This window comes from Schizophyllum commune, assembly GCF_000143185.2.
Source record: "Schizophyllum commune H4-8 unplaced genomic scaffold SCHCOscaffold_1, whole genome shotgun sequence".
Taxonomy (NCBI): domain Eukaryota; kingdom Fungi; phylum Basidiomycota; class Agaricomycetes; order Agaricales; family Schizophyllaceae; genus Schizophyllum; species Schizophyllum commune.
In genome coordinates, this window is record NW_026089538.1 from 1,826,383 (window position 1) to 1,853,325 (window position 26,943).

Consider the following 26,943-nt stretch of genomic DNA (forward strand, 5'->3'; position numbering starts at 1 on the left):
ACCCATCGTGAACAGGCGAACGTCCGAAAAATCTGTGATCGAGATTCTTTCTATCGAGTTGCTCCGTTTGGCTTTTGTGGCGCTTGACGCGTCGTCGGGCCGCTCATCCGAGCCCCTAGCCGCGCGATGACGTCGCGTTCCGTCCTTGAAGCGAATGCGCGCCCGCTCCTCCTCCTTCACTTCGAACCACCATCATGTTCGCCCAGAGCCTCTTTGCCCGCCAAGTGTGCGGGGCATCCCCTCAGATCTTTACGAAGGCGCTGCCATCGGCCGCGTCTCGCTTCGTCCTCACTGGACAGCGGCAGGCTACGCGCTTCTCCTCTGCATTGGCGCAGAGGCCGGTGACACAGCAAGTCGCAAACATCCGCCCGACGAGGTTCTTTGCTGGTGCAGCTGGAGTGGTTGCGGCCGGTCTCGGTCTCTTTGCTTACAGTCGGCCCATCTTCTGCGAAGGAGGTATGCTCATTCGTCCGAGCATGCTGAGAGATGTGTCTAACCTAGCTTTGCAAGGATCTCCCCCGCCAGGGAGCGCGACTCCTCCCCCTCCTGCACCTGCAGATGATCACAAAGACATACCCCCTCCACCGACCTCAACGGTCTCCCTGTATGAGCTATCGTTCGGCACCGTCGCGGGCATCTGCGCGGGCGTCTTCGTCAAGAAGGGGGCCAAGATGGTTGCCTTCGCCCTTGGTGGTGTGTTTGTTTTGCTTCAGGTACGTCGCGAGGCTTTTGAGTGGGTGTCGATGCTCACCGACCGGTCTAGTATCTCGGTCAACTCTCCGTCATCAAGGTCGATTGGCGGGCTATGGGATCACGCTTCGAGAATCTGTTTTATAAGACAGACGCCAATGGCGTGAAGCGCGCTCCTACTGTCGGCTCATGTTGGACCTGGATTGTCGATTTCTTGACCGCGGACTTCCAGCCTCGCGCATCCTTCCTCGCAGGGTTTGTGCTTGGCATCCGGCTAGGCTGAGCTTACAAGACATTGAATGACGGACAAACGATACTTATAACCATGATGGACAATCTACAGACGATGGTCGACTTCTCTTGTGCTCCGTGGTGTGGTAACAAAGTTATGAACTCCCTTGGCTCCATCGATAACCACAATTATGCACCGTACAAAGTGAAGCAATCGGACGCCTTGCCCTCTACTGCATGCTGTCAACACCGTCCTCCCAGCTCCGGGCACATATATCCTCCCACGCTGAGTCCTCCGCCTCCTGCCTGCAGCGGCCAGGGTGTCCTATGAAGGGAGCACCTCCCTCGTAAATCTTGCACCCTCTCGACCGCGCGTACGTCGATAGACGCTCTCGATAGGTGCATAGATCGTCAACCTCCAGATCTATTGGACAACTATCCAGTAATTCTTCCACGGCTCGGGCTTTGGCTTCGCCGTCAATGATGAGGGAAAGCAGGTCCAATCTCGTAATTTTCAGGAAGTATCCGCTTTTGCGGACGACGGCGGCCATTATGTCCATAGACTCGAGTTGGTTGTCCGAATGCTCGTCGATGATGCGCAAGTGGCTGATTCGCGCGAGGTGTGGAAGGAGAGATTGCTGCCACTCAGATCCGACCACTGAACAGGTTATGACCGTCAACTCTGGTGTGGGGATACTGGTGATAATGTCCTTGAGGATGTAGCCTTGTTGGTGCTCGTTCTCAACGCTGGCGTCGCTGAGTAGGTGCACCTCTCGTATCTTGGGTATCCAAAGGAACCAAAGCAGTCGGAGAGCCGAGTGTCTCAACGTGAGGCACCGCAGATTGGGCAGGACGATCAATGGGCTTGGACTTGTACTCTCCCTATGAGCCGTACACGCGAGTTCCACCAAAAATACGCATTGCTCCAGCACATCGCGGAACTTGCGCGTCGACTCGCTAGGGCGCAGGCACACAGTCAAGTGTCGCAGCTGCCGCCATGGCAAGGTCAGGCCTGCAAAGAACACATCCTGTATGCGAACATTCACTAGAGCAGGGGCGTTCGCGAACAGCGCCAACGACGGTGATCCTGGGTTGTCGAATGTTCGCCTCAGGTACAATGAGGTCAGGCGAGAAAAGGTGGGCTGGTATGGCGTGGGCGGACACAGCGTGTCGAAGCACACGGAGCGCCATCGATCCGAGAATGAGTTGAAGATATCGCTGAAATGCTGCCAACGAGCCACGGACTCAGGATCTACTTGGGATTGCGACTGGGTCTCTGCCTCCACTGCCTCCTCGGTACCGGTAACGGTGAGGTGCAGCGAGAGCGGCCGAGATCTCTCCACGCGGTCGGCGAGTACGTCGTCCCAATCAGCATCGCAATACGGGAATAGCGCGATGTCTGCCCAAATATATGGCATGCCCAGCACAATGTTCCGCCAGCGGTGGCAAACCTGAAGCAAGGGGTGCACCTTGACGAGAGATCGGCCACCCTTTTGGCGGAGGGTATCTACGATCACCATCTCGAGGATTCTTCCCGTGAGCTCGGGTGGCAGGCGGCGAATCGGGGACAGCAGCGTGTGTTTGCGCTCGATATGGGTGCGAAATGTCTCTCGATGAGCCCTCAGCTCATCAAGCTGGCGTTGCATGCAGGATATTTGCTCGTCGATGCCGGAGAGCACTGACGTTTCGGAAGCTATGGCATTTCTGATAGAGCACTCATCCTTTTCAGTAGGCAGGATGTGGGCGCGGATGAGCTCGAGCGGAACGGACAAGCCCGCCGTGCTAGCAGAAAAGCTGCACTGTTGGCATAGACTAGTGCTCAGATGCAGTGGCGCCAGCATCTTGACGAGCATGCCAGTGTTCGGGGCTCTAAAGAGGATGTTATTAGCACGAGGAGGCGGGCTTCAATGCGGGACGGTACCTACCAATCCAGGAGCGTTTTCCCACTTCAAGTGAGATTCCTCCGCTGCAAGCGTCTGCGGGGTGAGCGGAAGTCGAGAGATGTAGCTGACACGCGGCTTGACGCACTGTAGTCGCGCGGCGCACAAGAAGGCAGCAAGCACGACGATCGGTCACAGTGTGTCACAGTTCGACTTTTGTCCTCCTATGCGAGGCCTGAAAACTGATGCAGCATCACTCAGCCTAGGTGTAAGTACAAGCTCATGTGTCGTGATTTTTTGCCACCCACGGTTAGAGGTGATCTAGTAGTCGCTATATTCATACGGACCGGAATCTGATTCGTCCGACGATAGCATAAACTCGTCGAGTTCACCACCGCCACACAAATCATCCTCGCACTCGCTCGCCGTCTTCAAACCCTTCACGTTATACGTACGGATCTCGTTGGTGTCCTCGCTCCTGTCCGTGTCCGAGCTGTAGGCACTTTCCCTGTCCCACGGCTCCACATCCGAATCATCGACCTCCCATGGCGGTCTACCAGACCTGTCTTTCGACGGCTGCACCTCGGAGATCTTCCCCCCCTTCTCGAGACTGAAAGCCTGCAAGCGTTCCAGGTCTGCTATGGCGTCCACTTCCACTTCCAGAGGCCGTCGCTCGAGCAGCATCTCCACGACATCCACCACAAGCGGCTCGATGACACGAAGCGACGGCAAATCGAGCCTCGCCAATTTGGGTAGGACATCGGACTGATTGGCAAGAAAGTTCATGAGGTCGAGGGATATTTGGATGTGCGACCAATCATCGACGATGCGTAGGTGCGTGACGGAATCGAGGTATGCCAGCAGTTGTACCCATGCGGTCGCGTGCACCAGCGAAAGCGATAGGTACAATAGATTCAACTCGTTGATCGTGGTGTTTTGCAAGATGAATTGTAAGAGGAAGTGAGGCTGTTCGACCTCGTCTTCGATCGCATCAGAATGAATGACGAGTTCTCGTAGTTTGGGCGCGATAAGCCAGCGGAGGAACGAATGCGCCTTTTTGTACAAGGTCGCAGATTCGAGCTGCGGCAGACGGACCAGTGGATGGGCCTCGTTGGCATCAGAGGCGAACGCAGTCAAGGTGAGAGAGACCAGGTTGGCGCATTGCGATAACACCGGGCCGTAGTGTCGCACAGTAGAGCTTTCCCAAAGCCGGATGGACAAGCGTTGCAGCTGCTGCCAAGGCAAGTGCAGCTCCGGCAAGTGGATACGCTCCAATTGGACGTCGACGAGGGCGGGCGAGTCTTTGAAAAGATTTATGGGGTGCGCACTCCCGAATGCCAGACGCAACTCGGTGAGATGGGGAAACGTTGCTTCTTCCTCCAAGACATTGTAGTCCTCCCAGTCGTCGATACGTATGGTACGCCAGCGGTCCGCGCAGGCGAAGATAGCCTCCGCGACTCTCGTCCATTGTACTCGGGGATCGGGAGTGATCAGAGACAGCGGATTGTGCGCTTCGCGCCAGTACGGCTTCGTGCGCTTCATGCAGAGGTCGAGAGGTAGGGCCCGCGACCTTTGTGCGCACCTGACGAGTGTGCCGTCGAAGCCTGGGTCGTGGGTCGGATATAGAATGATATTCGCCCACAGATGTGGAATTGCCAGGGCTATACTGCGCCAACGTTGGCAGACCCGCAAGACCGCATGTCGTTTGACCACCGTGCTGTCGCGCTTCCGCCGGAAGGTCCTTGTGATTGCCATTTCGATGATGATACTGAGAACCTCAGACGGAAGGCGCGCAATTGGGGATAGTAGTGCGCGCTTGCGCTCGAGATGTGTGCGGAGGGTGCGCTGTCGGTCGCGAAGGTCCTTGAGATACCTTTGCGCGCGCCCAATCTCGATGTCAAAGTCCCGAAAGGCCTTCTTCTCAGCAGCAATGGCGTGTCGGATGGAGGCCGCCTCGTTCTCGGTAGGGAGTATACCAGCATGGACGAGTTCTAAAGGAACGGAGAGCGCGGTCTTCTCAATAGAGCGGTCGCATTTATAGCAGAGGGAGGTGTGCAGATGGATGGGTTTCAATTGCTCTGTGATCATGGTGGAAAGAACAAGTGCTCGGTGCTGAAAGACGAGTGTCGAGGCGCGACGAGTCAGCGCAAACGTCACTGCTGCAGAAGAGAAATCGCACCGTTGTATCCTCAAATTCACTCCAGAGATATAGACCTGGCAGAACAACAGCAGGTCGACAGGAAATTGAGTCTTTGTACGATGTTGAACGTCGAGTTCTTGATGGTTCAGGACAAGTGTCGATCAGTACGACTGACACGCGCGCGTCATGCGGAGGCGCATTATAAGCACGGCCCGACAAGTTCAACTTGCTCTTCTAATCGTAGTCTCATTGTCAAAGATAGATATGAGGGAAAGCTCGAGTCCAAATTCTTGTCTGGTAATTTACATCGTACAGTATGCTAAGGGTATCTCGCACTGAATCTCGCAACCGATAAGACTGCTCGTTCGGTGGGCATAGCTAAACGTCGGCTTCTACTGCCATTAGACCTGATTCGTCTTCTCCCATCTCCGAGTCAGAGCTATACGGTCCATCATCCTCGTCGGAGTCTTCGTCCTCGCTGCCTAGCGTCGGCACCGCGCCCTCACGAATACTGCCTCCCCTGGATTGCGCGTGGTTTGACAGTCGCCCGTGGTATTCCGTCTCGTAAACCACGACCTCCAGGGCGCGGCCGTCAAATAGCGCCTCCAGTGCCTCCGCCTTGGCCTCTTCGTCCACAAAGAAAGAAGGCAGGTCGAGGCGAGCGAGGCTGGGAAGACAGTCGGTCCTGTTCGCCAGCGAGTTTATGACCTCCACCGTGCGCAAGTTGTTGTCCATCAGATCGTCGGTGACGGTCAGATGGGTGATCCGCGGGAACTTCGACCATAGGGTATGCCAATCGGTACCGGGCGCCGCAGGCAGTAATAACGTTGTTACGAGCGACTGCGAGAAACGGTTGTTGACATCACAATGGGCCAGAAGGGCAGCGATATAGAGGCGAGCTAGCAACTCGTACTCTGCCGCGTCTTCGGCGGATGGCTCGAGGCGTAGATCGAGCAAGTTTGGCATGATGAGAAAAGCAAGCGCACAGTACGATGATTTGCGCATGGTCAGGGACTGTAGAGCCGGGAGATTGATTGGAACCGGTCCGAAGACGCCTTGGAAGTCCATAGAGAGGATCAGGGATTCCAACCCAGGACATTGAGACAGCGCAGTGACGAAGGACGTAATGTCCGGCGATGAGTGTATTTCGAGGCGCCTCAGCTGTGACCAGGGGAGCCGCATATTGTGAACGTCCAGGCTCTCGAGGCGGAGACTGTCGAGTGCAGGGCAGTCGCGGAACAGTTGATTGTCGCCGCGAAGGCTTAAGCCGAATCTTCGCAAATCAAGACCTTTGAGTTGCGAGAAGAATGGGGTTCGATCCAGCAGCCATGATGGTGCGTCGAGCAGCTCCAATCGCATAGAGCGCCAACGATGCGCGGCCCCCACAAGCGACACGCATGCTCTCTTCCATTCCAGGTCTGGCAAGTGGATGTAATAGTCCTTCATGACGATGGTTGTGTGCCATGATGGCCGACCGCGATGAAGAACGAGGTGCAAAGGGTGCGACGAAGATCTCTCAATACATAGTGCGAGCGTGTCGTTCCAGCCTCTGTCAGCGCATGGGTATAAGACAATGTTGGTCCACAAACGCGGCATGGAAATCGCAAGCTCGCGCCACCGTCGGCACACCTGTAGGACAGGGTGCTGCTTGACGAGGGAGCTATCGCGCTTCCGGCGGAAAGTGCTTGTGATGGCGAAGTCGATAATGATACCCATGATTTCCGGCGGCAGGCACCTGATAGGAGAGAGGAGCGCGCGCTTGCGATCGACGTTGCTGCGCACGTCGTCCCGGTGGATGCAAAGGGCTCTGATGATACCCTCGAGCTGGCAAATCTGTCTGTCTAGTCCGCGCAGCGCGTCGATGTCGGAAGATATGGAGTGCTGGATGGACAGTGCTTCATGGTCGGTGGGTAGAGCGGGAGAGTGCACAAGGCTGAGAGGCACGGATTGGGTGTCCGTTTCGATCGAACTGTCACAGCTAAGACAGAGGCGGGTCTGAGTATGTGTACGTTCGAATTGTTCCACGACCATGACCGAATACGCGGTCTGCTATACTCTGGAGTCAGAAGAGACGCGCAGGACGGCAAAGCAAGCAGCCACACCTGAACTTCTAATTACAAGGAGCTGGTTCTAATAGTCCCGCCCAATGGCTGTCGGAGTGTTTTCTGGAGAGGGTACGCGTATGAGATCAAGACGATGAGTGCGACTGCGAGGACTTCAGACTCAGTCTCTGGCGCTGGATGATGAAGGAGAGAAGCAAGGACCGGAATGTCGGGCCGGAACTTCTTCTTCGACATTGCGTTCACAGCCCCCGGATTCCAAAATCCCTCTCTTCATGTTTGTAAGCATGAAGAGACCAAAGAGATCATTCTGATTGTACAAAGGAGCGTAATATAGATACCGTAGACTACTTCAGATCTCAGACGCTAGCTATGATACAATAAAGAGCCAGAAGTGCAGATATCTACCAGCAGACAACATGACAGTGTATGGCGACAGAAGCAACATAACAACACGTAGATGCTCATAAATAATAGAATCGTGATAGACTCTCCTCGCTCGTTGGACGACGTGATGTGCGCCGAGCGGGGCTGAACGGACGGTCGATGGGATCAGCCCCGCCGTGCCTTCGAGGCGCAGAACTTGAACCGTGTCGCCCAAGGCTGTCCTGTCGCGGTGGTGGTCGAACAACACGTTGGCCAACCATCTCCGCTAGCGAAGGAAGGGGCTTTAACCCCTGCTCGGGCTGGCGCGCGCTCCCGAGGTCGGAGATTAGCGGGCTGACTGCACGGGTGATATAGTTCATGTCGTTCGCTACGTTGGCGCTGACCGTTGAGGTCTGGGCAGATAGGTTTGGCTGCGAAGGCGCTAGAGTCGCGCGTGCTTGGCGGGAGGGACGATGCTCGCGGTGGCGATGACGGTGAGGGCGAGGGTGAGCGCGCTGGAGAGGCTGGATGCGCTGCTCAGAGGGAGCTTGCCGGAAAGGAGGGTCGACGCCACGCCGGATGCTAGCCTGCTTTGCCCAGAGTGGCGTTGGCGTGTGAGGCTCGGGCTGTCGAGCTGCAGTCCTGGCTGGAGGAGACATATAGCCAGGAGAGGTGCTGTACGCCGAAGACTGCGTGATATCGTCGAAGATGCCGTGAGCTTGAACGTCCTGAGGCCGCTCCTTGCGTCCCTTATGTCCCTTGTGATCTCTGTAATCCTTTTCCATGGCGTCTCTGCGTCGTAGCCAGTTGATCTCAAAGACGGATTTCGACAGAATGTATCTGCCGTCGACGCGGTAGCGCCAGAGAAGCGCAACGCTGAAGATGACCAGGTAAGACCATCCTATCGTGATGTCAGCTCCGAGGATTTGCATGCACAATATACGCACCCATCGCGGCAAAGACTGCCACAAGCTTTCTGAACAAAGCAGTGTTGGCACAGTACTCAAAGTCCCCTACAAAGCGCGATCAATACATATCCTAATGAGCGCCAGAAACTGACCGACCTGTATCTCTGCAGCCTTTGACGTCAATACCAAAGGCCAGGCCAATGATCACTGAGATTTGTATTCAGCTCGGTGCGCTATGGTACTAAGATACCTTGGACGTACCCAATCCCAGAACAGCGGAAATTGCGACCCATGTCAGTTCGATGAGCACGTTCCCCGTTCGGACGTAGTGATAGCGAAGCTCCGTGTGCGACCTGTTAGTATAATCAGAGTTGACACTTTATTTAGTGGATAGAATACCACTCACGCGATTATCATGAATAGAGTGACGATGGTCACAATCAAGGCAAGGACGGTGCTTGCCGCCACTGCAAGAAAGGTTGTGCCACAATAATCGTCGAGGCACAGAAGAAGACTGACCACCGTATTCTAGCCTCGCGTTAGCGAGTATGAGGACCACGCTGGTTCCGGCTGTCCAGCAGGCGAAAAATGCCCAGACGACTGCAAGTCAGTCAGCCAGTGGCCCCTCCGAGAAGACCCGATGACCGGTCCCATCGCATACGCACAGAAAACGATAGAGCGCAGAGCGATGGCAGTCTTGTTCATCTCGCAGGTCGTAAGGTAGTTCTGTCTTCGTGAGAGTCGTGTCGGGCTCGGTTAGAGGGCATGCGCAGCCAGCGAGATGTGGAGTAGTCAGAAGCGAGAGGCCAAGCTCTCGAAATCGATGGGAAGTGCCCCAAGCCAGCCAGTGGCTCGGAGATGAACGTCGTGGACAAACCCCTCGCGCACATTCCGCGAAGAACAGGTGTTTGGGCCTCGTGGCGGGCCGCATGGCTGGTCCATTGTTGTCCGCCAAAAATGGACCACGGTGGTCAAAAGAGGAACAATGGCGGAAGCCAGCCTGATCGATCAAAATGCATCCGGGCCCCGGAAGCAGAACAATGCGAAGGCTCTCAGTGTCTCACGGGTTTTCTCAATGTCGTGGATCCATGCAATGAATTCGTGAACTATCAAAGCCACATCGTAACCAGTTACTAGATCGTAGGTAGTCATTAACCTGTACAACAGCTAATGTATAGTATACACAAGAGAGCGAGTCACGAACGTCAGGAGCGGCCGGCGCACACTGAACAGACGTTACCTCTGGCGGAACGCGCTGATCTTGGACAGGTCCAATGGTGGCGGGCGGTGTCCGGGGACACGCCGCGACCCCCTGGAGGCCGTCGACGATGCAGCGGAGCCCGCACCAACAGCAGGAGGCGACGGTGTCCTCCTTTGCTGCTGGGATGATGTCTCCGACCGCCAGTCGCGCGGCGGTGACGGTGGGCGGTTCGGGTTGTGATACGAGGGCATCTGGAGCGACGCGCGCGGCATGGAGGCCTGCACCGGGCGCGAGTAATAAGAGTTATTGCTGGGCTGTCGGTTGTGGGTCTCTCGGGTGCCGTTCGGTGCGCGCTGCGCCGGAGCGGCTGGTACGGGCTTCTGCGAGGTCGCAGGGAGGGGGAATGGGTGAATGATTGACTCGGGGCTGGAGGTAGCGGTGTTGGAGCGGTTGAGGACCGAAATGAGGGGGCGCAGGTGGCGTGACTGTGTCGTGGGGACGGAGAGGGTAGCCTTCTCGATCGAGCTTGGGGTAGGGGCGCGGCTGGAACCGTTGTGCGAGCTCTCGCTCGAGGCCCACGGGTAGTCCCTGATCTTGCAATGCCAAGCTTGCGGGTCTTCATTGTAGTGGGAGACAGTGGTGGTGACCAGAGCAACCAGATACATCATCACTGTAACGGATGTGAGTGGATGTATGGGAAACGTGCGGGCGCACTTACGCGTGAGGGCGCATATCCAAGAGAAGCCCATGAGGACCTGGCTGGACGCGCAGCTGTCATGGACGATGGTGGACGATTGATTCGTGAGGCGAAGGTCGTCGCTGTCGCACATTGTGCGGCCCAAAGCGGAGATGGCAGCGGCTCCCGCTGTATACTACGGTCAATACACGCCTTTGCCATGCACAGAGAACATACCAAGCTCCATGATCCAGTAAAGGGCCACCCAGATACACTCGCTGAACACGCGACCGAAGACAGCGTTGGGTATGGCAAGTTGAGTGAAGACACTGAGGAATGTTGGTAAGTCGTTCGAGGGTTCTACTGCGCTGCACTCACATCGTAAAGGCTAGTACGAGACCAGACGCGGCGACGAAGATGAGGTAGGTGTCTACTTGAGCTATGTGGCTCGTTAGACTCGTCAAACCAAGGCCGAATGTGTTCAACGCACCGACGCTACCGAAGTCCACCGTCCGTGCGAGGCTGAGGTTCCATACAGCTACACTCGCGATGATCGCATTGCAGATAATAAATACAGCTGGGGGACGCGTCAGACGACCGCAGTGGCGCGCGTCCAGCAGGGACTCACCAAAAGCCACATAGCGCAGGAAAAGCAACAAGTTGACCATGATCGGAACGCGCTGCCGCGGTGAGGAGAGAGCCAACCGAGAATGAGAGAGCGAGGGGGAGAGGAAAAGAGGGACCCGAGGGAGAGGGGAGGGGAGAGCTCAGCTCACGATACACGACAGACGAGGTAAAACGTTCCGGACAAGTTATACCCTGCCAGAGCTCAGGCGTGTGTCGTTAGGGTGGCCCGCAACGGCAATCACCGATCGGTGTCCATACCATTCACACGGGCGCCGTTCAACGGACCCCCACAAACACACCCGGTCTTTGCCCTCCCGTTTGTGCGCTCTTTCAGCAACAGGCATGCATGCAAATACATTATTCTACTACACGGGAGACAAGACAGAGAGCAAATTAGACAAGAAAACGTCGTAAGCAGTAGTAAGTAGCGTAAGATCGCAGGTATAAACTTAAGTGCAGGGTAATATGCGTATGCTTGCAGGGGGTTACTCTAGACGATAGTGAACAGCTGTCCCGCGACTGGTCTTTTCTCAAACCAGGCGCGCAATCCATCCGGGACCAAATGCATGACAGCGCAAAGCCTTCACTCGGGAATGAGGATGCTGGCCGCTCGAGGGGGCTTTGAGAACGTGGCCGACATATTTGCCGCGTCTCGTGCACGCCGTCTAGCTGTGGACGACGCACTCCGTTCCATGGGCTTCGGCTCGAGCAAAGGGCCTGCGACGCCACGCAAACGTGCGGGTAGGTACGTCTGCACTTCGTGCGCAGGGTCGCTCGTCAGCTTGCGGATGACATCCAGCATAGGCCCATCAGGGATGTGCGTATGTTGCAAATATTTGTCTGTACGCCGCGTTAGTACTTTAGTCAATAGCATCTTGTAGCAAACCTACCCCAATAATTGGCAACGAGCCGAGAGACGCCGATGCGCACGCCAACAATTGAGTCTTGTGCCAGGGGCAACAGCGTTTGCCAGACGTGGTCGTCGGCAACCATGCATGGATGCCCACTTTCGGTGGGAAGAATGATGGTCTGCTGGCAAGCGATAAAGCTACAAGAATGCGTCAACGAAAGATAGAAGATACGATAGGAACTAACGCACGTCATGCGTTGCCTATACGACGACGAGCGAGCCAGAGTAAGGATGTCCTTTCGCACGTCTTCAAGGACGTCTCGCCGGCCTCCGAAGATAGACCAGATCTCCTGAAGCTAAGAGCTTGGTCAGGTTGTGTTCTCCACAGAGGCGCACAAAAAGCTCACCGAATGGACTGCGGTCTCCCTTACTGCCGCAACATTGTCCTCTAACGTCTTCATCAACAAGCTGCGTACCAGCATCGGGTCTTCCTGCCCAATAGCCCGCGTCACCCCAATCAAGCTCTTCGCCACAGTCTCCCGCTCCCGCCACGCCGTCAGCATCCCCTCGTCCCACACCTGCAGCACGCTCTGCACGACCTCGATCCGCTCCGTGCACGGCCCGAGCGCTTCGACGAACGCCTCCATCGCCTCGATGACCTTCCCGCGCACCTCCTGCTCCTCGCACCGGATCGAGTCCCACCACACGACCATCAGGTCCTGTCGTGCGTTCTCAGGGCCAATGATGCCAGCCAGCGCACCCAGGCTCGCGGCGAGCGTCCGGCGGACCTTGGTCGTGCAGTCGTCCGCGAGGTGCAGGTATAGCTCGCGGATGGCTCCCCATCGCTCGCGGCCGAGCGTGAGAGCTACCGCGGGCAGGTTGAACGCGCAGATGAGTGGCCGGCCGGGATCACGGTAGAACGAATCCAGAGGGGTCTCGTCCGGAGGTGCTACTCGATCCTGGCGCTCGAAGTCTACGCCCCAGTCTGATGGAATGACCCATTCTTCGTCGGGCGCTGAGTGATCGCGGATGCGCCGGTCCTCGCGTCGTCCAACGAAAAGCTCGAGGAGTTCTTGAGGTATACCGCCGTCGTCATTGCGGAACGAGTATATGGCCTCTCCCAGAGCCTCCAACGTCCCTGTTCGCACTGCCGCTGACTCGTCCCTCGATAAAGGGATCACCGTCTCGAGAGCAACGCGCCGACGTTGCTGCGCATCGAGGCGAGCGAGCAAGGCCGGGAAGGCGAAGAGAGCAGAATGACGAACGTGCCACATTGAGTCACTGCGGAGGCCTTCGAAAAGCGGAAGCTAGCAAACCTTGTTAGCTTATCACTCTATCAACTGTATGCTTCTATACTCACCAGCGAAGTCATGACGATCTCGTCAGGCACAACCTTCGCTAGAGCGCCCACAGCGAAGGCTGCTTCCCGTCTGACCCAGTATATAGGATCGCGGCATACCCTCTCGACTTCGGTGACGAATGCTTGTTGCGCCGATTCCGACAATTTTACTAGAAAATGATGATGAGCCTTGAGATGTGCGTCGGGAAGGACTGCTCACCGCTGACAGACACCGCAGAAATCAAGCTCATGCTCGACACTCGCCCAAAGGCGGCCTGCTCCTCCTCGGGGTTCTCGTCCAGCGTCATGTTGTTCATCGCATCGTCGTCCACCGCGGCCAGATTCTCCTCCCTCCCTGGCGACATCGCATGCTCGCGCGACATCGAGATCGGCGGACTGACCTGCGCCTGCTGCCTTTGCGCATCTGCTCGTTCGTCCGCACTCGTCTGAGGCACGTTCTGGCGAAGGCCGCCGAACGGCGACTGCTCATTGGGCGCAGATACAGTCGGCATCGGCAGAGAAACGTTGCTGGTAGGCTGTGGCCCAATTTGAGGCGCAGGTGGGTTGACGGGAGACAATGTCCTTGGCTCGGGGAGATCGGATGGGGAGCGGGGCGAGAGAACAAAGGGTGAGGGCTCTGTGGTGGGTTTGGGTGATACGGGAGATGCTGCTTGGACCGAAACTTGAGGCGGGGGAGAATTAAGGGAAATGAAAGGAGGGGAATTTGCCAGAGGCGGAGACGTGGTGGCATCCGGTGGTTTGGGGTCGACCGTTTGCGGGTGCTTGTCGGGCGGCTGATCGCGGTTCGTGACTCTTGAAAGGGCAGTCTCGGGCGGAGAGGGCGGAGGCGAAGGTGTCGACAGTTGCATGGGCGAGCCACTCGACGCGTTGCTGCGAGGAGATGCTTGCACATATACCGTCTCCTCCCCATCCGACGACCCCTGGCTTTCCGGACGCGCATACATCTCGAATGCCGCTGCCCTCGGAGACCGCGGACCCTCCCACGTCGAACGCAGAAGGTTGTTCGGAGGCGTGTGCAGCGACGACGTAGAGGAAGATGACGTTGACGTAGATGATGACGATCCGGGGCTGATGGCCACCCAGGGCGGAGTGTAATCTGGCGAGCTCGTTGGGGGCGAGAGCGCAGGCGTTGTCGGTGGCATCTTCGGAAAATAATCCGTAGCGGGTTTTGGGGCCGGCATACGATCCCCGTCCTCGTCCTCCGGCAGCGGCTCGGCGGGAGACCGGACTCGCGGCTCATCGAGAGGGGAGCGTGCGGGGTATTCAGGCGGGTACTGGTCGCCGAGTTGCGTGCCCACATTCGGGGAGCGGTCCTCTTGCATCGCCAAGGGATCGATATCCACATAGCCCTCCTCGGTATTCGACCATTGTTGATCGAGCCGACCCATCCCGATGACGACTTGCTGCAGCAATTCCTGCTCGAACATCTCGCGTTCCTCGTAGCCAAAGAGACCCGTGGGCGGGAGATCTTCGTCATCGTCCGATTCTTCATCTTCTTCTGGAGGGTTCATCACAGAATGCATCGCCTTGGCTGCGAGGGAAGACTTCGGATTTGGACGAGGGTCCTTCGCAAGAATGCCCCTGCTTGAAGATGGTCGCGATGCTGGAGGAACAAAATCGGCTTTGCGGCTCTCGCTTTCGTTCAGTCGCTGTATGCGATTCAAGATGGTCACGATCGCATAGCGAGTCGAAAGTCCGACTTGGCCGTTGCTACTCAGTAGCAGCGTTCCGAGAATGGGCGTGAAGGCCTGGACGGGTATGGCGGGGGCAGACCGTGCAGAGGGGAACATCAGGTCCTCCGTCTGCGGATCGTCCGGGACGACCTGACATTTCTAAAGCAGGTGATTAGGAACTACGCATTCCGGGAAGTGAGGAAACATACAGTGAAGAAATACCACATGATCGCCAGGAGCTCTGCCGCGAACGCCTCCTTGACTGTATCTTCTACGTCAAGGCCATCAGAAATATGACGCTCTGATGCACGCGTACACGCACCATCATCCATGGCGAGTCCGCTGAGGAGCGGCAGTACGTATTCGACCGCCTCCTGCGGTGAAATCTGCTCCAAGAAGGAGGGGAGCGCGTGAGCAATGAAGACGCGATGGAAAGTGGCCTTGCTCCTCGAGAAGAGGTAGATCTTCTCGAGTACACTGAGATTGTCGTCATCGAGCGAGAGTTCCATGCCAGGCTCGGGGGGCACCGCGAAAGGTTCCTCTGGCGGCGCCTCAGCCGAGGGCGACACGATGGGGGCGGGCGCAGGCACTGGAGTTGGCGACTGGGGCATGAACGACCGAGGGGGAGGACTGTCCATTGCTTGTGCGGGTGATTGCGCTGGCGAGTCTGCCATGGGCGAGTTTGGCGCGGTGAAGAACTGGAGACAGGGTGATGGGGGCGTGCCCATAAGCGTGTCATCACGGATCCCAAGGGCGAAGGCAACGGGTGGGGGGAGGGCAATGAAGGACGGGGGCGCGACGCGGGGAGGTGCGGACGCGGGAGGGAGTGGGGGAGATGCCATGGGGGGAGCCGGGGCTGGTGCGGGCTCTGGCTGATGCTGCTGCTGCTGTTGCTGGGGTTGGGGCTGGTGCATCTGGGCTGAAGCGTCGTGTGTATCGTGGTCATCGCTGCGGTGCGTGGCAATGGACACTAGTCCGCCCATGAGCGTCGGAGACAAAGGAGAAAACGCGTGCAGGACACGCACTGGTGTGGATTGGCGATGTTTGGACGGCGCATCCACGGAGACGGCGAGGGCGGGGGCGGACGCCGCTCTGCAGCCTGCACGCGGCGGGCTCGGCGTCAACGGCGACGGCAGCGGCGTCGGGGGCCGCAAACTCGAAAAAGGACCCGATAAATGCGAAGATAATCTGAGAATCGGCGTCCCTTCGTGCGCGCGCTCTCTTTCCAGAAAATGAACACCTGGCAGCCAACGGAAAAAGATCGTTCAGGCATCCTCCTCCATCCGTCAGGGCAACACCGACGTCATCTGCCCTGACGTCATGCCAATCGCGGACCCACAACTCTCTGATCTCTTCGTCTCTGGCCCCGGGTCTCGTCCCCTCGCTGCTCGGGCTCTCTGCCCACGCATTCCCTCGGCTTTTGCGCTCCCAGACTCGCGCAATCTCGCGACAGACGCGACATGGGCTCACGCTTCACACAGCTGATCACAGGAACCACCGATGACTCGGCGACGCCGATCGCGATTTCATTCACGCACGGGTACTCTGCCGCGCTGGGTGCAGGGCATCCACTGGCACTGGGCAGTCAAAAGGCAAAATGCACTTGATGAGGGATAGCCTTTCATCCTCTCTCAAAGACCTTCCAGTGGCTTTCAACCCATGCCAGGCGCCGCCATAATGAATGCGCTCATCAATCGCCCGCACCAAGCCCGCATTGCCTGACGCGGCGGCTTCGACTTCATACCTTCGTCTATCAAATCTATCTGGGGCTTTGAATGCTTTGCAGGCCTGGGTATCACGATCAAGGGGTATGACAATGGATTATCAGCGTCATCTATAGTGCAGCTTGCTACGCTTGTTCGTCCGTCCCGCTCGCCTCAAAAGGCTCCGCTAGGATGGGACGGGTCAACCACGGACATTAGTGCCATTCAGCGAACGCCAGCGTAGCGAGTAGCATCTGTCTCAAAGGGGAGAGTAGTCCTTCGCCGTCCCATTTCGCTTGTGGTACTGAGAGCGCGTACGTCCAAACTACATATTCCAGGACCATCGCAATACAATGCAGCCACACCTGCACTCCACGGACATGACCCTCCCGCACCTTTTACTCACAAGCATCGCCTGGGGCCGCGCGGAGTGGAGACACTCAAGGGTCATTCGGTTCGCGCAAGCGCATGGGCTACACGACGTACCATATTCCAGACGGATGGCGGAAGCCACAAACCCATAAAACGGCCACTCAATGAAAGGCGGTAGTCGCAGCGCTGGACGTTTCGCTGGCATCGATAGCGATGTCCGCTGGATGTCGGTCGTATCGTGCATGAACATGCACTGACTGGCGGCTTGCAGGCTATCAGCAATCCAATTTACCTGGGAAGCCGTCTCTCGTAGACAAAGATTGGCACAAAGCCTTCACCGATGCGCAAGCGAAGCGAGAAAGACCATGAGGGCAGCAGCATAGACGTTCCGAGGTATACGCAGCAAAGCTTCGGGCGCGTCGGCACGCACCCCGCCAGACTCGGGCTTGACCAATCGGGAAGAATAGCCATTGTGGCGTCGACAGCGATGGCGGCGGCAAGCAGGCTACTGACGACAGCTGACCCAGCGGTAGCGTGGCTGCGAACACGATTGGGCGGGATGTAGATGGTTGCGAGAGACACCAGGGGGGCACTGCTGGTATTCCGCGCTGTCTGATTTGGCGGATAGCACATCGACGGTCTGCGACCGCGGGCGCGGGCCTTCGGCTGCGATGACCGAGCCCCAGACGGCGCCTCGCTATCGGCGTGCGCCTGTTTTGTTTGATCGGAACCCTCTGAGTCGCGCGGTCTCGCCGTCGATAGAGCGTGCCGTCGCCACAGCGAATTGCCCCCGATATCCATTCCAAGACTGACAGCTGGGGTAAGGGGAGGCCGTGAAGAGGCCTCTGCAGTCTTCTAGCATCGTCCTGAATGTTGAGCAACGCTGAGTAACGCTGGCATCGCCTTGCTCAAGTTAGCGGCTGAATAAACAGCTGCTCTCTAAGCGCATACAGGCAGCGGCAGCGCGCGTGAAGGATGGCAGTAGGAAGGTCCCGCACCGCCCCGCACCGTGGAGCCCGACGATCAGAATGTCACGTGGCAGGCGACGCGTAAGCCCAGCAGGGGAATATAAATACCGTTCACTCTTTGGCCTACACCCCCTCCCCCTTCGAACACACCTCGCCCTCACCGGCACACGACATACCAGGTGCGTCGTTCACCTGCCCCCTTGTCGATACCGCTTGCTGACTCTATTCCCCCTAGCTTCTCCGCCCTCTCACAACTCTCGCCGCTTCCATACACCATGCCTGCCAAGAAGCGTTGCCAGTACGCTATCGGTTCCCCGGACCACTGCAACCAGGCTGCCCTCCGTATGATTGGCTCATGCCCCCACTGCAATGCCCACTTCTGTGGTTCGGTGAGTGGTTATTGTTGCTGTTGTGATCAAAGCAGCATGCTGACGGATGGCCCTAGCACCGCTTGCCTGAGCACCACGCCTGCAATCAGCTCGAGAGCTGCCGGCAGCAGGCATTCGACCGGAACAAGGCGAAGCTGGAGAGTGAGCGGACGGTCGCATCCAAGATGGCCACAGCGTAGAGCGGCGGTCGCTGCGTGCGCACCTCGTGCCCTGCACGCCCCTGCGCCCTTCGACCACCCTCTCGCCCCCTCTACCCACCCTTCACCTCGTCTACACACGTACGCCACTATATCCCCTACTCGCGCGCGCGGGCCTGGGCACCTACCTCCGTTACGTTTTTCACGACGCTATATGACTCGGTCTCCATACATGTCTTGCCCTCCCCTGCCCCCCACTTTCCCGCCCGCGCGCCCACCCATACCACTGCGCTGCGTGCCATCTTGCGATTGTCGTTTACTGCTGGTCTTGTCACGTACGGACGCACTCCCCTCCACCCTATCTATAATGTCACCGGTCTCTACGTACCATAGATGCTATGCGCTTAATGGTTGAATGTGTATATTTTATCTATCGCTGCGATTGCCCAGGATGTGAGAAGCCTGAACTCCGACCTGGTGGCTGGCCACGGCGACGCGCGCGATTGGGGACCCTTCGCCGCTGTGGCGCGGGTGTGCGACGGTGCCAGGGCGATGCGGCTCTTCGGCGGCATTCCGGCGGAGATTGGTCGCGTGGGGGACGTATCCCTACGTATCCTTGCACGGAACAAAACGTGCGCGTGGCGGGTCAGCGGCGGGCGGTCCGGAAATATAAGTGCTCGCCAAGTCATAATCGGATTGTTCCCCACCCCCGCAACACACCTCTCCTCCTCCTCTCGTCTGCTGGCAACGTCCTCGAGGCATTTTTGAGGTGGGTGCTCGTTATCGCAGGCGGCGGGGACGTATCGAAGATTAACACGTGCTATCTAGGAACCCCAGTGTCACTGTGATTCCCCGCGTTTATATATCTCACCATCGTCGCCTGTGCGTCGTGAGCTGCTCTCCTGCTTGACGCCGCGCTGACTGCTTGCGCCGCCTGCCCCCTTCTTCTTGATTGTTACTTCTGTCTCTACATCGCACTCCTTCCCCAATGGCCAAGGCGCGTTTGTCACAGGTCGCCGACCACCTACGTTCCAAGATGTCCAACACTGTCGGTGCGTAGCGACGCGCGATGGGTCTGGATGTGCACTGACGGACTCTGCAGCTGCAGAGTCGTTTGACGACGTGGCACTTGCACCTCTGGATGTGTACGTCGCCCTTGTACGTGACGGGGGAACGGCTGACTGATCGTCGGCATGTCATTCGCTCGTCCACTTGGCTCTTTACTCGGTTCTCCGTTGCATATCGTTATGCATGCAGTATCTTCAAGCTCAGCGCGGACTTCAAGGCGGATACCTTCCCTCAGAAGGTCAACCTCGGTGTCGGCGCATACCGCGATGACAACAGCAAGCCCTGGGTCCTCCCCGTCATCAAGAAGGTGCGTGCCAGCGCATATTCCCCTCATTCCTCATATTACACCATCACTCTGCTCTCAGCATCATACTGACTCGCTCATAGGCAAATGAACTGTTGTTGAACGATGACTCTGTTGATCACGAATACCTGCCGATCACTGGCCTGCCAGAGTTCTGCGATCTCTCGGGCAAGCTGCTCTTCGGCGCGGACTCCCCTGTTGTGAGGGAGAAGCGTCTCTCTACGGTGCAGTGTATCTCTGGCACGGGCTCCAACCATCTTGCCGCGCTCTTCCTCTCGCGCTTCTATAAGTTTAACGGAGAGAAAAAGGCGTTCATCAGCCAGCCGACGTGGGGTACGTCTGGTTGTATCTCCCTCCGCTCCATGTTACTAACGCCCGCCTAGTCAACCACTTCAACATATTCCGCAATGTTGGCATCGAGCCAGTGACATACCCGTACTACGACCCGAAGACCATCGGCCTTGACTTCGACGGCTTCCTTGGTGCCGTGCAGAACGCGCCGCCCAAATCCGTCATCCTCCTCCACGCCTGCGCACACAACCCCACCGGTGTTGACCCCACGCACGAGCAGTGGCAGACGATCGCGCGCGTCATGAAGGAGCGCGCGCACTACGCCTTTTTCGACTGCGCGTACCAGGGCTTCGCCTCCGGCGACCTCGACGCGGACGCTTGGGCGGTGCGGCACTTCGCCGCCGAGGGCATCCCGCTGCTTGTCTGCCAGAGCTTCGCAAAGAACGCGGGCCTGTACGGCGAGCGTGTCGGTGCGCTGCACATCGTGGCGAAGAGTGCGGATGCGGCGGCGCGGGTGAAGAGCCAGCTGGCGGTGCTGCAGCGCAGCGAGATCAGCAACCCGCCGGCGTACGGCGCGCGGTTGGTGGCGATGATCTTGGGGCAGCCAGAGCTGTTTGCGCAGTGGAAGCAGGATATCAAGACGATGGCGGGGAGGATTATTGACATGCGGCATGAGCTGCACCGGTTGTTGACGCAGGAGCTGAAGACGCCGGGCAACTGGGACCATATCATCAACCAGATCGGCATGTTTAGGTACGTGGGCCTAGCTGTCTGAATTGACACGATACTAACGAGCTTTCAGCTTCACTGGTCTGTCTCCGGAGCAGTGCAAGGCGCTCATCGAGGAGTACCACGTATACCTGACCTCAAATGGTCGTATCTCCATGGCCGGCTTGAATTCGCACAATATCCAGTGAGTATCGTGTCCAGAGCTATAGGGATGTCTATTGACCCTTGCTCAAGATATTTCGCGAAGGCTGTGGACACGGTTGTGCGCACGAAGTAGATGGATGGAAGGGCAGAAGGAACCTTGTAGATGTAATCATAACATGTACTTAGAGCAACAACACGCGTCTCTGCTCACGGACGGAATTTCGCCTACCTCAGGGATGAATAGTTTCGAATTCTAAGAGCTCAATCGAGTAGACGGGCTGGCCGCGTTGCGGCGCAGGCGGACGAGATGCCTGAAATGGCAAGCTTTGTATCGCATACGTGCTTGACTTCGACCGTCACTGTCACTTCCCATCTTCATCCGATATACCCTCACTCCGGCACGTCCTGATATGATATGACGCTCGAACAGTTGTTCACCGGAAGCGTCCTCGGCGTCGCCGTCCCCGACTCCTCGATCGAGTTCCCTCCTACAGACCCTCCAGAGGAATGGCTAGCGAGACTCAAATCCCCAGGCACCGACCGCGACAGGGCGTTCTTCGACGAGAAACTCGACGCGTTCGTCACCGTGCGCGTCGAGCACCCCACCCCAGACTCCCCTCCCGACCCAGAGCACCCGCCAGCAGAGCTCCTCGCATTCCTCTCGCACATCCAGATCGCGCTCGAGGCGGCGTACATCAACCCCATTCCCGTGCAGCCTGCGCCGCCGCCGAATCCCAATTACCAGGACATGGTCTCTCCGCGGGGGACGTCGCTCATGCCGCCGCCGCGGAGGGCGAGCCACCATCCATCCATCTTCCCGCCTGCGACGCCGAACCCGACGCCGTCTGCGCCCGATCAGGATAAACGGTACTTGCGTGCGGAGGGGACGGTGGTATTCTCGACGATATGGGGGCAAGCGGAGGACGACACGTTCGCGCTGCTATGGGCGGCTGATGAGAACGTCTGGCTGGCACTATACCGCGTCTCGCTCACAGTATGTCAGTGCGTTCTATGCTGTGGTCGATAGGGGACTAACGCATTCTCTCAGCATACCTAAGGTTGAGCTACCCGGACCCCTTACTCTGCCTCACCGCGTCGGCGACGCTGCGCGACCGCGCGATCACCGCTCAGGCGAGGAATCCCCTTTCCGTGTACATCAAGTCCAAGCTCGCGGTGACGCCTGCGAGTACGGCGCCTGTTACTCCCGTCACTGCGAATGGCACGCAACCTGCAATACCAGAAGTCGATGGCGTCAACGGGCTCAAGGAGGCGAACCTCCTCGAGGGCTTGATGGCGGATCCTGCGTTCGCCGACGCGTCTGACTTGGTCCTGCCCTCTACGCGCCTGGGTCGACAGTCAAGGCAGTCGTTGTTTGGACTACCCCAACCTCCCTCCAGTCCATCATCTGCTCTGCCGTCACCACTTGCTGCTACGCGCGCCTCTGTACCGACCTTGCGCAAGTCATACCGACGCACGCTCAATGCTGTCAGCGGGTTCCGTGTTCGTATGCGCACCATGTTTGTACCCGCGATGGTGCTGCCAGGTGCGGAGGAAAACGCCGGAGACGATGGCGACGACCAGCTTGCAGCCGGGAACGACGAACGCACGGTGGTGCTATGCATCGAAGTGGAAAACTCTGGAGAAGCTGGAAGGGGTGTAGGCTTCGCAGTGGAGAAGGTCGATGTCAAGATCTCTTCGGCGTCCGGCTCTCTTGACGGTCAGGCGGATGCGACGGCGGCACTTGTTGGCTGGGGCGACGACTTCTTCAAGCCCGAAGGCGAGCGCGGCGAGATGTTCCCGGTCAAGGTTGGCGAGAATGAGCAGTGGAACCTCATCTATGCGGTGTCCTTTTTGCGCAGCCCCTTCGACGACGATGCACCACTTGCAGGAGCAGACCGGCGCAGTTCGATGGGAGGCCTCACACGCGCAGTGTCCATCAACATACATGGCAAACCATATATCTTGTCGCCAGACGCTGATACCACCTACCCAACCAAGACGTTCTCCTCAAAATGGAATTGTCTTCTCGACCTTACCGTGCACCCCAATCGCCTACCTGAACCTGATGTTCGTACGCCAGCACCCAACACGCCGCAGCCGCCTCGAAGTCGACGCAACTCGGCGATCAACACTAGTGTGCTGCCTGAGCCCGCTTCACCGTTCCCGGGTGCTTCGCCAGGCATGCTCACGAACAAGCGACAATCGACACCTCACATACATAATCCCTCGTTCTCTCCACCGAGCGTACCTGGTCCGAAGAGGCATACTATGCCCTCAATACTGGGCGGGCGGCGGCCATTGTCAAGTCTTGGCTTCAGAGCATCAATGCTGAGCAGCACACCGCCTCCGCCTGTACCACCATTACCACCGGGCACTCCGCGACATGTGCATCCCTCCGTCGCCGTGTCAGCCCAGATTCCCTTGACGCCGACAACCTTTGACCTACCACCCTCACCTATGCCAGGAGGCTCACCCCTACCTGGCGGATCTGGCAGCTCGTACTTTGCCCAGGCGCAAAAGCGCGCATCCATCATGTCCAACGCAAGCTCGGATACCAATCCACCGGACGCAGGCCCGCCCGTACCACCGACACCAGCCTATCCTCCCTTCGCACCAGACGGCGTCCCGTTCCCGAGGACACCAACTGCGACGACATACTCGTCTGCACAGGCGGCGACTGGCCTTGCACCGAGCGTCGAGATACGTCGCGAACGTGGCTTGCCTGACAGTCCTCGTACACCAGGACCTGTGGTTACTGGGGCGTTCGCGACGCCTGGAACACCCATATTGCAGCAGGATACGTCTGACCTTGGGGCGGTTGTGGTTTCTGTTGGGCTTTTGCGGCCAGCGGGCAATGCAAAGGTGCCGGTGATATATCCGCTGGATAGCTTCACGCTGGACATCTTCATCTTCAATCGCGGGGATGCAGTGAGGCGGTTCGATGTGAGTTGCCCATTCTTCGATAGGACGGGCAGGAGAAAGAGGCGTGAGGCGACGGATGTGGGCGTGCTGCCACTGGACAATCGGGTGCGGGTTGGGTGAGTGAGCTAAGCTACTTTGTGAGATAAAGGACTCATGAGATAATCGCAGGCCGCTCCTCCCATCGACATGTCAAAGTGTACGGATGGACTTCATGGCGGTGTCCGCTGGCGTACACTGCATCGATGCTCTGACGCTCACTGATGCGGAGACAGGCGCAAAAGTGAACCTCAGGTGTGTTCCTCGTCAGGCTTGCTGGACCCCGAGCTGACCGGTCTCTTCAGAACGGTTCTTGACGTCGTAGTACACGAGCCGCGGATCTGACTATCTCGTTACATGAGTAGCATCTGTTCCTCTGCGCGCATAAATCATGTTACATAGGTTGCTTTAGGATGAAGCAACGCTGTTTGCTCAGAGCATATACCGATCCGTTTAGTCCTGAGTGACCGTCTCGAGCGCCTTACTCGGTCGATTCATATGACGATAATCGTTGCCTCAGAGAGGCATTCTCTTGTCTTAAGGCTTGCAGCTCTTGCTTCGCCTCGTCGAGTGCCTTCTGGTCTGGCTCATCAACCTCTCCTGCGCCCACAGCGACACCTTCAGCTCGTCAGTGATGCACTCGCACCCAAGTGTTCGAGTTTGCTCACCTCCGACCAGTTTCACCAGCCTCCACAACCGCAGGAAGATCAGCAGCGCCGCAAGCTCCTGTTCCTTCCCCCGCAGGATGGCCTCCAGCACGAAGGTGACCGTGATGATCACCGCATCGAAGAAGTGGAACGCAGCGTGCGTGTAGTCCCCGAACGGGTTGTAGTAGCTCCAGCCGAAGGCCCAGAGGGAGAGCGGAATTTCGACGAGGAAGAGGGTGGTGATGACGAAGGAGATGTGGGAGAGGACGTCGAGCCAGAGGGGCGCGCCCTCTTCTGGTGGTGTGCAGCCGGGCGTGAGGAGGGTGTAGGAGAGATCGGCGAGAGAGCAGGCGGCGTCAACGACGATCTGAGAAGGTCGATTGTAGCTTGGTCATGTAGAGGGGGGAACGTGAATACTGCGCACCAGGAAGATGACCGTCAAGTGTAGCGCACGAGCCTCGAGTGCAGCGCCCACCCGTTCGCGCCATATTGCAATCGATGAGCAATCTTCTTGCTCTTCACTCGGCCTCTCGATGGGGAGCAAAGGATCGCTCTCGCTGGACGACATTGGGATGCGGGGAAAGGCAACCTATAATTGCACTCATCATGGTTCATTGCAACCACCGACGGCGGTTGCCGAGCGCAAGTGGCTCCTCCCAAATCGCATTCCACCCAGGCAGTGATCATGCTAACGGAGGCACGTACATACGCCCTCATAGTATTAGCGACCAACAGATACCAAGAGAAACGTTGGAATGATATAAACAGATAGATGAGAGCCAATCCAGTAGAAGCACTAGTAGAGTAACTCTTGCGCGGAAGGTCCGAGAGCTATGTACTACCAGCAAAGCGGGGAATGAGAGGGCGGACGGATGACCACATAAAAACGAATGTGAGGGGTAATACTGTGGCAGGGAGAGGTATATGCAGCCTGCACACGCGGGAGAGGGAGCCGCAGCTGGATGTCATGAAGGGGGTCGTCGCCAGAGGATAGATAATGTCTATACGGAGGGGGAGCACCGCGCTTATTGGCCGTTGTTGTTACTGCTTCCGCCGCCGCCGTTGTTGGACTTGATGTTGTTGCTGACAACAACGCCAACGACGATACCGATAACGGCGAGGACAATGAGAGTGATGAAGAAGCAAATCCAACGCTTTTTGCGGGCGGCGCGGGCGGACTTCACTGCCTTCTCCGTGTAGCCAAGACTGAGGAAGACGATCAGTAAGTGAATAGAAAGCCGAAGGATAGTACATACCCGGCTTCTGTATCCTGCTCTACGGCGGCAGCCTGCGTCTCAATGGTGTTGATAGTCTCGTCTTGTTGCTCAACCAAGACGCTCATCTGCACAATGTCAGCAAAGAGCGGAGCACGTCAGAAGGCGCGCATACATCATTGAACAATTGTGCCAGCTCGGCAAGCGTCCGCTCGATACGCTTGATGTCTTCATGCCGTTCCTGAACTTCACGGTATGCTGCGCGTGACTCGCCGTACCGGCTCGAGTTCATGAGCTGGTGCTGGTGTCAGATAATGAAGGACAGCTGACACACAGATGCTTACAGCTTGGCTGAAGATCTGGCCGCCCTGCTCGTCGTTCACGACGGCGCGCACTTCCTCGGGTGAGGCATCAGGCTTGACTAAGGATGGAGTCAGTGTCCGTTCGGCGTCGAAAGAGGCAGTACGCACCAATCTTGAATTGGCGTTCCATGCGCTGCTTGTACTTTGTGCGGTACTGCTGCTCGACGGTCTGGTAGTTTTGGATGGCCTCGACGAACTTGGACTTCACAAGGGCGGTCTGCTGCTTGCGAATCTGACCGTCGCGCCCCGCGCCGCCCTGTTTTTCAAGGGACTTGATGCGACGCTTCAACGTCGCGCTCAGCGCGCTCGTCTCCTCAATCATGTCGTCGAGCTGCGAGGCATTGCGCTGCGCCGCGACGTCGTCCATGTTGTTGAGTGACCGCGAGTGCAGCTCGCCGATACGCGCGACATTCTCGTTGAACTGGCGCAGGCTGTCCTGGATAGAGGAGATCTGCGAAGAGATTAGCGCCTGCGTGCGAGAGATGGGGATGCCGACACACCTCGGTGTAGAATGCGGACATGTCACCACCGCCAGCGCTGGGGGCGTTGACCTCTGCCATCTCGTAACCCCCGCCCTGGCCGTAGCCTCCGCCGCCGCCAGCGCCGCCACCGTAGCCTCCGGCTGCTTGGGAGGGATACGAGTTGCTGAAACGCGGGATAAGTCGCTGTGCGGGCAGTAAAATGTGGTACGACCACGTACTTGCTAGTGTTGTATGCGCCGCCCTGCTGCTGGGCCTGGGGAGGAGTTGAGTGACATTACAGGTGTGGTAGAGGATACGCGCGCACCCGCATAGCTGCGAGTCTGTCTCTTGCCATGGTGTATTCGGTGGGGGATGCGGTTACCGGGGAGCGGGATGTGGGCTGCGACGTGAACCGGGAGAATTGGGAGCGAGGGAACCGCCGTGGGCTCTTGAATTATAGCAGGACTTGCAGGAAACCGTGCCCGTAAAGCCTGACCTGGGCGCTTCAGATGAGAGCGAGTGCAATGCTCGAGG

At 57.8% G+C, this 26,943-nt stretch overlaps 13 protein-coding genes across 13 annotated transcripts; 5 read left to right on the forward strand and 8 right to left on the reverse strand.

Moving 5' to 3' along the window:
* The first annotated feature begins 157 nt into the window (after positions 1 to 157).
* SCHCODRAFT_02742814 (uncharacterized protein) lies at positions 158 to 1,473 on the forward strand. The gene is made up of 3 exons (XM_003035963.2): positions 158 to 456; positions 511 to 713; positions 764 to 1,473. Exons 1-3 carry the CDS (start codon positions 195 to 197, stop codon positions 971 to 973), a joined length of 675 nt encoding a protein of 224 aa, XP_003036009.1. The 5' UTR covers positions 158 to 194; the 3' UTR covers positions 974 to 1,473.
* On the reverse strand, positions 1,152 to 2,890 carry SCHCODRAFT_02561440 (uncharacterized protein; the record flags this gene model as incomplete). The annotated part of the gene is made up of 2 exons (XM_003035151.3): positions 2,847 to 2,890; positions 1,152 to 2,790 (listed from the first exon to the last, which is right to left on the reverse strand). Exon 2 carries the CDS (start codon positions 2,772 to 2,774, stop codon positions 1,152 to 1,154), a length of 1,623 nt encoding a protein of 540 aa, XP_003035197.1. The 5' UTR covers positions 2,775 to 2,790; positions 2,847 to 2,890.
* Positions 2,891 to 3,017: 127 nt separating this feature from the next.
* SCHCODRAFT_02682741 (uncharacterized protein) lies at positions 3,018 to 5,088 on the reverse strand. The gene is made up of 2 exons (XM_050346747.1): positions 4,981 to 5,088; positions 3,018 to 4,913 (listed from the first exon to the last, which is right to left on the reverse strand). The coding sequence occupies exon 2, from the start codon at positions 4,887 to 4,889 to the stop codon at positions 3,123 to 3,125; it is 1,767 nt and encodes a 588-aa protein (XP_050202848.1). The 5' UTR covers positions 4,890 to 4,913; positions 4,981 to 5,088; the 3' UTR covers positions 3,018 to 3,122.
* A 65-nt stretch (positions 5,089 to 5,153) lies between these two features.
* Positions 5,154 to 7,211, reverse strand: SCHCODRAFT_02682742 (uncharacterized protein). The gene is made up of 2 exons (XM_050346748.1): positions 7,044 to 7,211; positions 5,154 to 6,990 (listed from the first exon to the last, which is right to left on the reverse strand). The coding sequence occupies exon 2, from the start codon at positions 6,970 to 6,972 to the stop codon at positions 5,320 to 5,322; it is 1,653 nt and encodes a 550-aa protein (XP_050202849.1). The 5' UTR covers positions 6,973 to 6,990; positions 7,044 to 7,211; the 3' UTR covers positions 5,154 to 5,319.
* Positions 7,212 to 7,289: 78 nt separating this feature from the next.
* On the reverse strand, positions 7,290 to 9,226 carry SCHCODRAFT_02606097 (uncharacterized protein). Its single transcript, XM_003035149.2, has 7 exons — positions 8,941 to 9,226; positions 8,795 to 8,875; positions 8,682 to 8,742; positions 8,537 to 8,628; positions 8,432 to 8,482; positions 8,315 to 8,380; positions 7,290 to 8,268 (listed from the first exon to the last, which is right to left on the reverse strand). Exons 1-7 carry the CDS (start codon positions 8,978 to 8,980, stop codon positions 7,466 to 7,468), a joined length of 1,194 nt encoding a protein of 397 aa, XP_003035195.1. The 5' UTR covers positions 8,981 to 9,226; the 3' UTR covers positions 7,290 to 7,465.
* A 127-nt stretch (positions 9,227 to 9,353) lies between these two features.
* On the reverse strand, positions 9,354 to 10,952 carry SCHCODRAFT_02606101 (uncharacterized protein). The gene is made up of 6 exons (XM_003035148.2): positions 10,781 to 10,952; positions 10,643 to 10,729; positions 10,531 to 10,591; positions 10,390 to 10,481; positions 10,195 to 10,341; positions 9,354 to 10,146 (listed from the first exon to the last, which is right to left on the reverse strand). Exons 1-6 carry the CDS (start codon positions 10,818 to 10,820, stop codon positions 9,512 to 9,514), a joined length of 1,062 nt encoding a protein of 353 aa, XP_003035194.1. The 5' UTR covers positions 10,821 to 10,952; the 3' UTR covers positions 9,354 to 9,511.
* A 138-nt stretch (positions 10,953 to 11,090) lies between these two features.
* SCHCODRAFT_02561451 (ARM repeat-containing protein) lies at positions 11,091 to 15,951 on the reverse strand. The gene is made up of 9 exons (XM_050343766.1): positions 15,688 to 15,951; positions 14,985 to 15,632; positions 14,872 to 14,933; positions 13,189 to 14,821; positions 12,990 to 13,138; positions 12,037 to 12,936; positions 11,879 to 11,985; positions 11,670 to 11,827; positions 11,091 to 11,619 (listed from the first exon to the last, which is right to left on the reverse strand). Coding segments are annotated over exons 1-9 (3,915 nt in total). The 5' UTR covers positions 15,689 to 15,951; the 3' UTR covers positions 11,091 to 11,362.
* A 1,839-nt stretch (positions 15,952 to 17,790) lies between these two features.
* On the forward strand, positions 17,791 to 18,683 carry SCHCODRAFT_02606109 (uncharacterized protein). Its single transcript, XM_003035962.2, has 3 exons — positions 17,791 to 17,884; positions 17,941 to 18,094; positions 18,151 to 18,683. Exons 2-3 carry the CDS (start codon positions 17,981 to 17,983, stop codon positions 18,271 to 18,273), a joined length of 237 nt encoding a protein of 78 aa, XP_003036008.1. The 5' UTR covers positions 17,791 to 17,884; positions 17,941 to 17,980; the 3' UTR covers positions 18,274 to 18,683.
* On the forward strand, positions 18,464 to 19,322 carry SCHCODRAFT_02020495 (uncharacterized protein). The gene has a single exon (XM_050341546.1). It carries the CDS (start codon positions 18,630 to 18,632, stop codon positions 19,077 to 19,079), a length of 450 nt encoding a protein of 149 aa, XP_050202851.1. The 5' UTR covers positions 18,464 to 18,629; the 3' UTR covers positions 19,080 to 19,322.
* Positions 18,935 to 20,998, forward strand: SCHCODRAFT_02606113 (uncharacterized protein). Its single transcript, XM_003035961.2, has 9 exons — positions 18,935 to 19,000; positions 19,060 to 19,113; positions 19,244 to 19,283; positions 19,334 to 19,376; positions 19,489 to 19,606; positions 19,687 to 19,936; positions 19,987 to 20,647; positions 20,697 to 20,807; positions 20,858 to 20,998. Exons 3-9 carry the CDS (start codon positions 19,268 to 19,270, stop codon positions 20,898 to 20,900), a joined length of 1,242 nt encoding a protein of 413 aa, XP_003036007.1. The 5' UTR covers positions 18,935 to 19,000; positions 19,060 to 19,113; positions 19,244 to 19,267; the 3' UTR covers positions 20,901 to 20,998.
* Positions 20,999 to 21,114: 116 nt separating this feature from the next.
* Positions 21,115 to 24,482, forward strand: SCHCODRAFT_02606121 (uncharacterized protein). The gene is made up of 5 exons (XM_050344200.1): positions 21,115 to 21,765; positions 21,816 to 23,805; positions 23,858 to 23,980; positions 24,031 to 24,340; positions 24,391 to 24,482. Exons 1-4 carry the CDS (start codon positions 21,183 to 21,185, stop codon positions 24,068 to 24,070), a joined length of 2,736 nt encoding a protein of 911 aa, XP_050202852.1. The 5' UTR covers positions 21,115 to 21,182; the 3' UTR covers positions 24,071 to 24,340; positions 24,391 to 24,482.
* Positions 23,855 to 25,294, reverse strand: SCHCODRAFT_02020575 (uncharacterized protein). Its single transcript, XM_003035146.2, has 3 exons — positions 24,797 to 25,294; positions 24,394 to 24,739; positions 23,855 to 24,343 (listed from the first exon to the last, which is right to left on the reverse strand). Exons 1-3 carry the CDS (start codon positions 24,938 to 24,940, stop codon positions 24,207 to 24,209), a joined length of 627 nt encoding a protein of 208 aa, XP_003035192.1. The 5' UTR covers positions 24,941 to 25,294; the 3' UTR covers positions 23,855 to 24,206.
* SCHCODRAFT_02606126 (t-SNARE) lies at positions 25,056 to 26,768 on the reverse strand. The gene is made up of 8 exons (XM_003035145.2): positions 26,735 to 26,768; positions 26,649 to 26,683; positions 26,449 to 26,593; positions 26,057 to 26,399; positions 25,931 to 26,007; positions 25,762 to 25,881; positions 25,629 to 25,714; positions 25,056 to 25,578 (listed from the first exon to the last, which is right to left on the reverse strand). The coding sequence occupies exons 1-8, from the start codon at positions 26,762 to 26,764 to the stop codon at positions 25,398 to 25,400; spliced, it is 1,017 nt and encodes a 338-aa protein (XP_003035191.1). The 5' UTR covers positions 26,765 to 26,768; the 3' UTR covers positions 25,056 to 25,397.
* Between the last annotated feature and the right edge of the window lie 175 nt (positions 26,769 to 26,943).